The 13,098-nt window shown below is 39.3% G+C and overlaps 1 protein-coding gene across 1 annotated transcript in view; it reads left to right on the top strand.

Annotated features, from left to right (window-relative positions):
* Positions 1-699: 699 nt before the first annotated feature.
* Positions 700-13,098, top strand: part of LOC306865679 (E3 ubiquitin-protein ligase CBL-B-like) — a 63,360-nt gene continuing 50,961 nt past the window's right edge. The window contains exons 1-3 of the mRNA XM_079410423.1: positions 700-958; positions 1,567-1,729; positions 2,679-2,929. Coding sequence (XP_079266549.1) covers positions 1,577-1,729; positions 2,679-2,929 — 404 coding nt within the window. The 5' untranslated portion in view covers positions 700-958; positions 1,567-1,576. The remainder of the gene's footprint in view (positions 959-1,566; positions 1,730-2,678; positions 2,930-13,098) is intronic.

The raw sequence follows: 13,098 nt of genomic DNA, 5'->3' as shown, positions 1-13,098 counted from the left end.
ACTTGTCATTTCCCCAATTCAACAATTCTAATGTTAGTAACTTTTGAAATTTCAGCTTTGTAGTATTCCAGGTACTACTTCTTCTAATTTATCTATGGTACTAGTAATTACTTTATAGTTATTAGCGTCTATTTAATAATAGTAGTAGCTATTCATGAGATACCAGTATCTTAATCCATTTGTCACTAGTATCATTATTACTAGCAATCGAATAGTTACTGGACAGTGACATTGTGACAATATAAAATAAGTACTAGTATCTAACTTATGACTAATTCAGTAGAAGTTGGACGTGCAATTATCTATTGGATAATACTAGTGTAAAAAATATACTAGTCACTATTGAATTGTGTACTAGTAATTACAAAATAATTATACATAACACAATATTTTCGGTATTTTTAAGGAATAAATGCTAAAACGGCTTGCCATAACGCTTGTTTCCATCGGAGAAAGTGAGGACGACTGAATGTACAATTTGCATAATAGGAACAACCTACAAAACGCTTTGCACGATTTCATTGCCTCTTCATTTACGGAAATATTAAGTATGCACTTAAAGTCTCCACTCTAATTGGCGATTGGAGGACTCCATCACCTCCGAGAACGTTCCCGCCTTCTGATTGGCCACTTCAGAGCGATTGCTTCATCGGCTCCGCCCACTCGCTCCTCCCTGTTGGTTTCGCTGCTTCTTGTTCCAGTACTGATTTTTAAGCGAGCAGTGACACGACCATATCAGACAGCGAGAAAAGCGGGATTATACTGCGTTTAAGTGGTTTCTGCTTGAGGATACGAAAAAGCCGCTTGTAGTTTCTGGACATCTGGGCAGAGATGTAACAGTTCCCTGGGATTGGCGTTGTGTTTTTCTTGCTTTTGTTGTGGGGACCTCCCTAAAGCTTCAACTCAGGAACTCTGACATTCCCTGTCTTGGCAGCTACACTGTTTTCCTTTTGCCGCAGTAAGTCTGGAGTTTATAGATGATACAAAAGAGCAATTTGCCGCAATTTACAGTGAATTTAAGAGTTGACTCATGAGTTGTCTTAATCTTTGAACATCAAGTTGCGATTCTTACTACGACGCATTTATGTTACACGCTCTTTTAAAAGTGCAACACTGTAACCCTTTCTGTGGGGTGGTTTTTAAACGGGTTTATCCCAAATTGTTCCCAGTTTATTTGGCACATGTATTTTACTGCATAGACAACCTTATTAAACAAACTGCATGCTTATTTTCTGGAAAAGTTTTTAAAAACTTTTAGAATGTGATTTAATAAGCTACTTATTCAAATATAACATGTGGCGTATATGGTAGGTGTATTTGTATATTGTAAGTTTTTCATGGTTTCCAACTAATGTTCTCAAATGTAACCAGTGGGATTAAATTGGTTAATGGCGTTGCTATTGTTTTCAGTTACGAAGTCCAAGTATTTTAATTGACTTGTACTAAACGCTGGACTGATATAAAAGACCTAATGTGGTTTTCGGTGCTGGTACAGCTCATTTATACGGCCACATATCTGCCCACATGTGTTTTGTTGTATTCAGGAGCAACATTTCTGTGTTACAGTGTGCAGAAAATGGCAACTGCTCTCAGTGGACGCCCACCTAACAATCGGAAAGGCCGTATTTTAGGCATTATTGACGCCATCCAGGACGCAGTCGGACCCCCCAAGCAAGCGGCCGCGGACCGCCGGACCGTAGAGAAGACATGGAAACTCATGGACAAAGTAGTAAGTGTCCTGCCTGAGTATGTTAACAGTCTTGCTGCCGATGACGCAACAGTGCTTCCTCTGCTTTTCCATGAAGTCGGTTGTTTGGAAGCGTTTGTTTGATACATTGTAGCAAACTGTTTACTGTGTGGCGGCAAGCTCGAAAAGTTTCCACCCAGTTAGCTTCATTTACTCTATCTATCTATCTATCTATCTATCTATCTATCTATCTATCTATCTATCTATAGATTTTATAAAACCCTATATATATATGGGGAAGTCGTGGCCTAATGGTTAGAGAGTCGGACTCGTAATCGGAAGGTTGCGGGTTCGAGTCCCCGGCCGGCAGGGATTGTAGGTGGGGGGAGTGAATGTACAGCGCTCTCTCCACCCTCAATACCACGACTGAGGTGCCCTTGAACCGAACCCCCAACTGCTCCCCGGGCGCTGCAGCATGGCTGCCCACTGCTCCGGGTGTGTGTTCACGGTGTGTGTGTGTGTGCGTGTGTGTGCATTTGTTCACTACTCACTGCTGTGTGTGTGCACTTGGATGGGTTAAACGTAGAGCACCAATTTCGAGTATGGGTCACCATACTTGACAATACGTCACGACTTGACTATATATATATATATATATAGCCTATATATTTAGAACTTGAAGACCCTTTTAAGTAATACAACATTTACTCGTAACATTATTTTATTTACGCAGTCCTTTTGTGATTTAAAAAGTATTATTTATATATTAATGTATACATTTATACTGTATTTTATGTGATTTATTTCCCGTGCATCTATCATTACTACAAATATTTTATAAAAGACTTATCAGTAATACCACCTATCTTTTGAATTTTTTTTCTTTATTCAAAATAAATTCAGTAAAAATGGCTGTTTACTTTGTTCTCAGTGAAGAGGAGTTGGTTTTTTAAGCCGATGCTGTGTGTTTTTTTATTATTATTTTTTTTAGGTGAGGTTATGTCAGAACCCCAGACTACAGCTGAAGAACAGTCCTCCGTACATCCTGGATATTTTACCTGACACTTACCAGCACCTGAGGCTGATTCTGTGCAAATACGAAGAGAACCAGAGACTTACTCAGCTAAGCGAGAATGACTATTTCAAAGTGTACATCGACAGCCTGATGAAGAAATCCAAAAGAGCAATCCGGCTCTTTAAGGAAGCCAAGGAGAGAATGTATGAAGAACAGTCACAAGACAGGTAGGATGCTTTTTATTTCACTTATGGTCTGGTCTGGTCAGTGAATTGTACATAAGTGTTTGGTTTTGTCCATTGCAAAGTGAAACAAAAGGAATAGAGCAGAGATTTCACTTTTATTCTGTGCATCGTGCTTGAGACGTCCGTTTTAACCCCAGCAGATGGTTTTTAAGATCATCTTCATGCGTTATCACGGTTGTCAGTCTCATAACTCATGCGGCCTTTCATTTTGACACTGATCTGTTGCCCTTTGAACATCCTGTTGGATGGACATAGACACAGGAGAGGTCAGGTCACATGACTGGTCTGTTCGTTGAGTATCCTCTGGTGTTTTATGTCAGCTTGAGTCATGGCTAATTATCATGGAAATCCAACTCAGATCAAGAACAGCAGCCCTAACGAAAGAGACCGACCCCCTCTGGATCTAAACCCTTGGTGGGCCAAGCAGACTGTGCGCAGGGCGAGAACAAAGTGAGAGAGATTATTAACAGAGCAAGTGTGTCTCGGGCATAAGCTGACACATGCAGAATACTCTCCCCGAGGGCCATTAGAGCTCTGGGTTAGCCTGTGCTTTTCAGATTTGAAACACGGCCCTTGACTAAAGAGGAAAATTTTAGAATGCTAAAGAAGCATTCTGTGTTACTGACAGCCAAGCGTAACATTCCCAGAATCTGGTTTAGAGCATAGCCTCACATCAATTAAACTGCATTTAGGCCACTGTCTATTTGGGAAAATAGTGCACATTTTGAAAACGTATCATAAGGCGTTTGATACTGCCAGCAAATAATAGTGTTTCAGCTGTTGGTTTATATCCCACTGCTTTTGATTGGCAACTCTGGCTCGGGTTTTGGCAGAAGAGTTTAATTTTAGTAATGCTTTCGATCCCAGTCTCACCAGATTCTGCAGGGGTGAGAATTTGATTGAAATAAAATTTTTGAAGGGTGATGGAGAGGTAAAGCGGCGTTTGTTAGCCTGCGGACAGCAACTGACAGGCCGTCCTGACACGTTGTCATATCCAGAAGCGGTGACACTCGCTCCGGACACTCGCAGGGATATCGGCTGACAGCTCCTCCATGTCTGCTGTGCCACTCTGTCTTAAATCTCCAGGGAGAGATCCTCTACTTTGCCTTGCAGCCTTTGGCTCCCTGTCCCACACAAATGGGGGATAGTAATGTGTGCTTTTGCAGATTACATGGAGGAAGCGAGGGACGACAAAAGGTCAAGAAATCGAGATGTGTAGGGCTTAACAATAAGGAAGATTTGATGGCCCAATGCTAGTTGATTGAATTGTTGCTATAATATCTGAATATCTGAAAATATCTGAAGACTGTTATGAAAATGAATGTTAAAAATAAAAATATGACATGAAAACATGTCTATAAAAACATGAACACAGTTAGATTATGATTATGATGCCAGTGAACTTTAAGTTACGTGCTATAGCGAGAGAGAGAGAGCTCCTGCCGGGATGCACTTTCTACAGCGCACTGAAACACGGGTAAGGACGGAATTTACTATAGATTTCACATCCTATAAAGTTCTCATTATAATGCATATGTCATTAATGTTTATGGCAGATTTTTGCTACATTTTCATCTACATTATCAAGTGATTCTTAAAATCATCTGCGTGTTTTCGAAGCCATACGAAGTAAGAAAACAATTTTAATTGAAGTATGCTTACTGTTGAACAAATATGACGACAAAATCACTGCTGCATTATTACATGATCAGTATTTAAAAAAACAACAACATCTAAAAGCAGTACGATCGTCTCAAATAACTCAGTCAATTTCGGGCATTGCATTTGAGCATGAAACTAAACACTGGTAATATACAGCGCATTCAGCATGTTTATAAATGTTAATATCCCAACGCATCCTATATTAGATTAATCAGATATGTATGTGGCTAACCCAGACATCACTACGTGACTTCAAAGCCATGCTTCTCTCTCTTCTCACGTCTATGCTTTGAACCGCATGCTGTTGCAAGCTAAACAATAAGAGCTCAGTGTGCTGCCCAAAGTGCTGCTATAACCGATCAGAATTTTTTTTTCCCATGGTCTTCGTTTTTATGATCGCTGTCACGGCTGAGTACTCGATCGCTGTTGCACATCCCTAGTCGCTAGTCAGGTTAGTGCTGTGCTGTCATGGTGTCTTATGATTGACATTTATATGTTTTTTGTTGCTTGCAAACGGAAGTGTTTGGTTTTCTCTGAACATTAAAAATTCTGCTAATTTAAATATGTTGCCACGGTAACATCTTGGCTGGCTCACACAGATGAGGTTTTCAATATTGAACGCATTAGTTAAAATGGAAAATTTAAAAATGATAAAAATATTGTTTGGCACATATCAATATTAATATGATAAAAAGTGAAGTATAATAAACACCTTTTGGTATATATTATATAATAGGACATAAGAGTATCAGTACATATACATTTGTAAATAATACATTGGAATAAGTGTGTGTATGACAATGTTGGCAGGGCAAGTGAAAGTCCCGCTTATCCATATTATTGAGCTCTCTGAATGAGATGTGGAGAAAGGACAGAAGAGGCAGTAAGAGAGGAGGGAAACGGGAGAAAGAGCCATGTGGAAAAGCAAGGAGAGTTCATTCATAGTGCAGTGGGGCTGCGGGGAGACATCAGTACAGAAAGCTGGTCCCTGGCCTGCTGCAGCCAGGCATCTTCATAGAGGCCCCGCATGTGCTATAGTAATTATACTGCAGCTCCTGAGACCAACAATGGTACTCTCTTTTTCTGTCTCTCTCCCCCAGCACCCTCCTGCCATAAATATCATCTCTGCCATGCAATGTTAGACAGTTTGTGGAAGACCAAATATTTCATAAATAACTTATAATGTATAGTTTTGAGAGATCTTTGTGATTCATTCCACAAAAATGCACTGAAAACTTATTTTTTAAATGTTTGAAAAGCTTTAAAAGCAAACATTTTATTTGTTTTAACTCCTTTTGAAGTATTTTATTTTAGTATACTCTTAAATAGTATACACTATTTAATTGTTCACCATGTCTGTGTTACGTTACTATTTTTCTGTGTTTACATTGTTTCACAGCTGTGGGCAACAACAACAGAAAAAAAAAAAAATAAATAACCATAAAGCCACTGATTGAACCGTGGAAAAAAAAAAACGAATGTGGTGTTTCTTTGTTTCATTAACTGCACAATTTTTAACATCTATTAAAGTTTTGTCACAGTGATGATACAAACACCCATCTGCAAATTGTGTGCTGTACTCTAGCAATGCCAACTCTGTTTGAAAACTATCAGAGGATTGCTGAGGTTCTGAGTTTCTCCTTTTACTGGAAAGATCTAAATGAATTACTATCTATTAGCATTGACGTTAAGAGGACAAAACCGTGGTCTGGAACAGGGATGAATGGGCCGGATGTATTGAATCCAGTGGAGGTTGGCAAGCTTTGCTGTGCCTGAGGCTGAGGTGGCAGTCTTAAGCCTTGCAGTGTTGGATCTCTCAAGTTTTAATCTCCTCAGTGTCTCCTCAGTGTTTTTTGGTGACAGAGATGGAAAGCATTGTGGAGAGAAGCATGGAGCCATGCAGTACAAGTTGAACTTCGTTGAAGCCTCAGACTTGGCCTCATTGACGTGCTTGCTTCTCAGTTGTCGTGCATAATGAGAAGATTGGCAGATGTTTTAATGTTCCTGTGGCTTTGAGGTGTGAGCAGATGACAGAGAGACTGCTTTCAACAGCGATAGAGACGTAAGATGTGCTGTTCTCAAACATGCAGAAGAAAATATCTCTGAGGTTTGGCCTTTAAGCAGGCCACAGACAGTGGGGGACGGTCCAGGGAGCTGTTTTGCATTCACGCTGACTTTGAAATCAGTGTATTAACCCCATTCCTTACTCTACATCTTCCAGCCTCGTCACGTCCAAAAACGTTTTTTTAAAGCTCTCGAGAGCCCTTCAAGAGAGCTAATTCCCCTCTAAGAAAGGTAATATACTGCACTTTCTCATAAGTGGCAGCCGTCTGTTTAAATCTCCTTACTCAGCTTGCTTGGTTTAAAGCTGCTTAACAGCTACGGAACATTCGGGGAAGTTTTTGTTTTCCGCAAATGTGCAAAAACTTTCTTCCCAGCTTGCACCTCCACGCCTCTCGCACCTGTAAACCAGTGTAGGCGTTAGCACCATGATGTTTGGAATAGTTTTATTTCCTTAAAGCACAGGATGTTTACCACCCTCACTAAATAACCATTCTTAATTCATGTTTGACCACAAGCTACTACGTTCTCCAGGCAGATGTTCCACAACACTCACTATGGATAAACACAATGCTCTAGTTGTTGAAACTGACTTTTTTGGAGCCCATTACCATCTGCTGTGAATAAACAGAAAAGGATCAACATGTAACAGTACAGGGGGCAACGGGAACTTCACGGGATGATGCTTGGACTGAACGCTGTGCTGAAACAGACTGAACGTAATTGCTAATACAGCAGCAGATTTGATGGAAAAGGTCGCTGATGTAGCTTTATCTCAAGACGCCATCTGAGCCGGTGATGAAAAGCTGAAGTGAAAGTGCAGACCTTGATGGAAACGGAGCTGTGGATTTTAAACCGCTAGGCAGAGGAACTGAGAGACCGGCCTGCCTTGTTTCCTTTGACCTTGAGTAAGTACATTGCAGAGAGCATCTCTTAAAAGGTTAACTCTGTTATTTTTACTGTGCAAGCAGAAGTTAATGTTCAGCGATTTCTTCTTCCCTAGGAGGAACTAATTATAGGTTGGCTTGTTTGGTGGGTGAACTCAATTGCCCATTCTCCAATAGATTCTGGTCAGAAAAACATTTCAGTATGCAGCAGATTATTTCTCTCATCCAAAGTAATAAATGCATTATCTCTCAGGCTCTCGCTGTGTCTTTTTTTTTAATATAAGACGTTGGATCCTTATAAAAGATCATTATAAAACCGAAAGTTTTAGGAAGCTGATTGGAAATACCATTTTTTTGTTTATTGTCATGGACATATCTTGTCGAACGGTGGCATTTAATAAGTTTGAATAATTAAATAAATTGTATAATTTCATTAAAATAATTTTAAGTAGGGATGCACAATATATCGATGACATATTGGTCAATATTAGAGTTTTTTTATTTTTTTTTATTTAAATGTTTGGGGTTGGTAAAGGTAAGAAATGCTTCATAAAGGCTGCATTCAGTTGATCATTAATACATTCAAAATGGTAATGTTGTCAATAATAATGCTTTTCTTTAAACTCTAATTTGTGCCAAAGCTGAATTTTCAGCAGCCATACTCGAGTTTTCGGTGTCACATGATTCTTCAGAAATCATTCTAATATGCTGATTTGCTGCTCAATAAATATTTCTTAGAATTTCAGTGTTGGTTGATTTAATATTGGTGCATCCCTAGTTTTAACATAGGTAAAAAAAAAAGTGATCATAGACTGCAATAATGTCCAATGCGAGCCAGACCTGGGCACATGGCAAATGGCACATGATGGACTGCAGCAGAGCATGTCACCCCTTCGCTGGAGTTAATTGGAGTTATTTTCAGAGTAAGCGAATGCCCTCCCATGGAGAATGAAAGGAAAATATATCCTCCTCTTATCTCAGCCTGCAGACCAAATGGGCCCCTCTCCATCCCCCAAACTCAACCTTCTCCAGCTGCATCCATCACACACAGGAACAATGAAGTTAAAACAGCCAAATAGCAGTGGAACAGAGCCAGATGTTCTACTCAATTAGGGGTCTCCCCGCTCTCTGGTCACTCTTTCATGTTTTCCCGCTCTTTTTCCTTTATCCCGTTCTGTAACATGTTTGTCCTGCATTGGAGGCTCAAATATGTTCTCCTGTTATTTCGATCATGTTTGTGTTTATTTCTCTTAAATTGCCTTGTCAAATGTAGGCCCGGCACTGTGATTAATGAGCGGAGGTCTGCATTTGGGTAAAAGCGCAATTAGCAGCACTCAGTCTACCACCAATCAGATGGCACGCCACGTATCCCAACTCCCCCACCTCGGTTACTGCACCGTCTGCTCTGCAGTGTGATGATGAGGTTCATCTGGTGCCCAGATAATGATGGAAAAGCTTCATTAATGAGGAAGTCACGGACCGATTCCGAGCCTTAGATCTGGGAGATACCGCTGTATACTACTTTGAATTGGCATTAATTGGCAAAGACTGAGCTTCCAAGAAATTTAGAATAAATTCAGTGTCTATGTTCTCTGGATGGGAATTCTCAAGACCCCAAAACTTATCCAGATCTTAAAGGAAGTGGGTTGCAAGAAAGGCTAGGCTGAAGACCGGAAAGGAAAGACGATGGGATATGTGACCTCCAGAGGAAGGGCAAACACACACACACACTCTTACAAGACAGGACACTTTGTGCAACCCAATCTTTATGCAGCAAATCAGTGGCATTGAGTGCAGGTTTCTGTTATTATTTTTGCTTGCTCTGATTCTGTTGTACTGTGCCATTTAACCCTCTTTTCAGTCATCTGGAGGAAAACTCAGAGGAAGTGCTCCACAACATCCTGTTCTTGTGTTTCCCTTCTACAATTATCCTTTTGCTATGAACACAAACACATTTAGGTCAGAATACATATGATACTCAAATGCTTCTAGCCAAGAATGAGGTTCATAATTCAAGAGTTGGTCAGTAGCAAAAACGTTTTTTTTTTTTTTTTTCCTTGGTCAACTATTTTAACTGCAGTGTCAAACTTTCTGTAACTATCGATTTGTTTTATAGCTAGCTAACTATAATAACTGTAAATAATAACCATTATTAGATGATACTAGAGATGATGATGATTATTCAATATTGAATATTTAGTTGTTCATGTAAATTTTTTTACATTTTGATAATCTTTGGAGACATCTAATGCAGTTAATATTTAAAAACATGAATGTGTATATATACATATATCTATCTCCCCACCCTCAATACCACGACTGAGGTGCCCTTGAGCAAGCCACCAAACCCCCAACTGCTCCCCGGGTGCCGCAGCATAAATGGCTGCCCACTGCTCCGGGTGTGTGTGTGTGTGTGTGTGTGTGTGTTCACTGCTGTGTGTGTGCACGTTGGATGGGTTAAATGCAGAGCACAAATTCCGAGTATGGGTGTATATATATATATATATACACACACACACATAGGCCTATGTATATATACACATGCGCGCACACACACACACACACACACACACACATATATATATATATATATATATATATATATATATATACACTGTATATATAGGTCAATTATACAGTCAAATATGCAGTGCTGTTTTACATTTGATTACTTTATTCAATTTCTGTACCTAAAAACTAATGCTATAGACCTACCTAAAAAAACAACTGAAAATCAAATAACTGATTATTTTATTTGTATCTTTACTCTATTTTTATTTGTGTTGTTGCTTGTAGTTAGATAGATTATTCTTATTTTCTTTATTGTTATTTGACAGTATAGTGTTTCCCTAAACATATCGAACTGTACCGAAACCGTGACTAAAACCGTGATGCAAACCAAACCGTGAAAACTTTGAACCGTTCCACCCCTAATATATATATATATATATGTGTATGTATGTGTAATAAATAAAGAAAATAAATATATATATATATATATATATATATATATATATATATATATGTGTGTGTGTGTGTATATGTATACACACACACACACACACACACACAAATTGTTGGTTAATTTTTATTTATTTAATTTAAATATTGGTCATTAATTGTTTATTGGCTATTTATCTGTTATTTGTTCATTTTGATAACATTTGCCATCATCTAAAATCTAAAGTTAAAAACAAATAATTTAATAACACTGTTGACTGATAAAAAAAAAAAAAATAGTGTGTTTTTTTGTTTATATTTATTTAGTTATTTAGTTTAGAATTTAAATATCGGTCATTTAAAGTATAATCAGTTTATCTGTTTGTCTGCCAGAACTTAATGCCATTGCATCCCTAAATGTAACATTTGAACTCAATCATTCTTTAGAGTTTCACGGTTTACTGAGGTAAAGTATGAATGTTCACAGGTGAATAGGACTTGGGTCGAGCTTTTGTGTCTTGTTTTGTGCTTGTGTAGAGTATATTTCTAGCCGTATTATAATGCAATGAGCTGATTTCAGATATAGCACCCCCCCCCCGTCCTTAAAACACAGATCACCCTTTTGTCTGCATGAATGTCTCTTTGTGCCCCAGCCCCCTGAAATTTGGGGTTCAACCTTTGCTTATCTCATCTGGAAAAGCTTAGACGGGACGCCTCCTCAAATGAAAATCTAATGAATTATCAGCTTTGAGGTTTCATTTGTATCTCTGTTGGTGGTTTTAAATGTCAGAACATCTGCTCGCCTCTTCTCGCTCACTAATATCTCACTTGTTTTCTCCATCTTTACCTATCAGTCTTTAAGTTTTGCGTCTCAGGTGTCACAGGGTGCTGTTGTGCTCGTGAACTGAGTGGGTGAGTGTCACACTTTCCACAGCCGTGAAAATGTGTTTCTCTGAAACCAGAGCCCCATTTGTGACAGCTTCTTGTCAACTAAGTGACTGCAAGTGTGTGTTGGCGCTGTTTTTTTCTTTTCTTTTTTTTTCCCTTAGCGGATGGTGCGGGCAGCAGGTGGAACTTCAGGATGGATTCAAATCAACCCAACAGCAAATCAATAGTAGTCTCGACAGCTGCGTCTCAAGTGGTTAGGTGTCTTGTAGAGCAAGAGAGGAGCGCAAGATGAGAGAACAGGCCTTTTGTTCCCATGTTTGCCCTACATAGCAGTTACCCGTCTGAGCTCTGGGTTAAGTCCACAGTTGTCAACTCTCGCGAGACAAATAAGCAACCACAGCTTCAAAAACAAGCCCAATATTATTTGATTATCGATTATCATCAGTATTATTTATCATCAATAAATGAGCCTGCAATATATTAAACTGAAGCCATTCTTTTATTTGAAAAGCAAAAACAAAACAAACAGAACAAAAATCAGCAAACTGCAACAAAGTGGGAGGGCTCACTCATCTCCGATCACCTGTGAGCAGAATAGGATTGAAGGGATGCAAAAGGAGAAAAACACAAGAGCATTAAGGGGGAGCTGTAACATAGCCACATATTTATAGCCTAATAAAATATATTTGAACCAAATGTATCTACTGTTAGTATTAGTATAGACCTAGTATTAGTATGTTTTTTGTTTTATTATAGCCTGTGATAATACATTATAAAAACATTGAAAAAATTGACCTTACAAAAGAAGGTCATCTTGCTGCTCTGCTGCACTGTCCATCATCTCCCCTGTCTCCTCTCCATCTCTGTACATCCCAACATTGAAGTGCTGCAACATCTCCTGGCTCGGTCTTCTTAGGCCGTAGCGAATGCACAATATGCTACTGAGATTATTCTGGCCCATTTTGTTCCGAAGTTTAGATTTTAGATGGTTCATTTGAGAAAAAACCCTTTCGACGTCAGCATTGCTCAAAGACATTGCAAGAAGGGACAGTGCAAACAGGGCCAGATATTTTAAACTCTGCTCCCCACTGCTGTCCTTGTAGTTAAGAACTTCAGTCCAGAACTGTTCTGCTTGACAGTCATCCTTTGTTTTCCACTCCTGGAAGTTGATTGCCTGATACTGTGCATCCAGGGCCCCGAGATCACCAGTGTACATTTTCAGCATGGATACTGTGGTTTGTTCTGTGATAGAATCACTGAAGGGCTGAATGATGTCATGGATTTCCAGGTATTGATATTTGCTGGGAGCCTATTCTGCACCTGCTTTGCTGCTTCCAGAAGGAAATCCCAGCACCTGTTCTTCATATTTGTTTCGATGGTGCTGTCAAGCTTTGCTTCACCAAGAGCAATAGAAAACTGCACGCCAAAATTAACAGCACACACGGGCAGATGATTGGCTGTGTCATTCAAATTGACATCAAGGAGTTTGGAATCAGGAGGAATGGCACTGGGTGTGATTACTCTTGAGATAAGTGCACGAAAAAATGACTGTAGGCAGTCCAGCATTTTGAATGCATTCCCATTTTCAAGTTGAAACAATTTGTCGGCTCTAGAAAACTCATGTAAGATGGGCATAAGAAACTCCAGGTACAGTTTGTCCAAGGGATCACAGTACATCTGGTAGAGTACTTCTGCATCATAGCATCGTTTTGA

This window comes from Barbus barbus (assembly GCF_936440315.1).
Source record: "Barbus barbus genome assembly, chromosome: 47".
NCBI lineage: Eukaryota > Metazoa > Chordata > Actinopteri > Cypriniformes > Cyprinidae > Barbus > Barbus barbus.
This window is presented reverse-complemented; position numbering and strand designations above follow the sequence as displayed.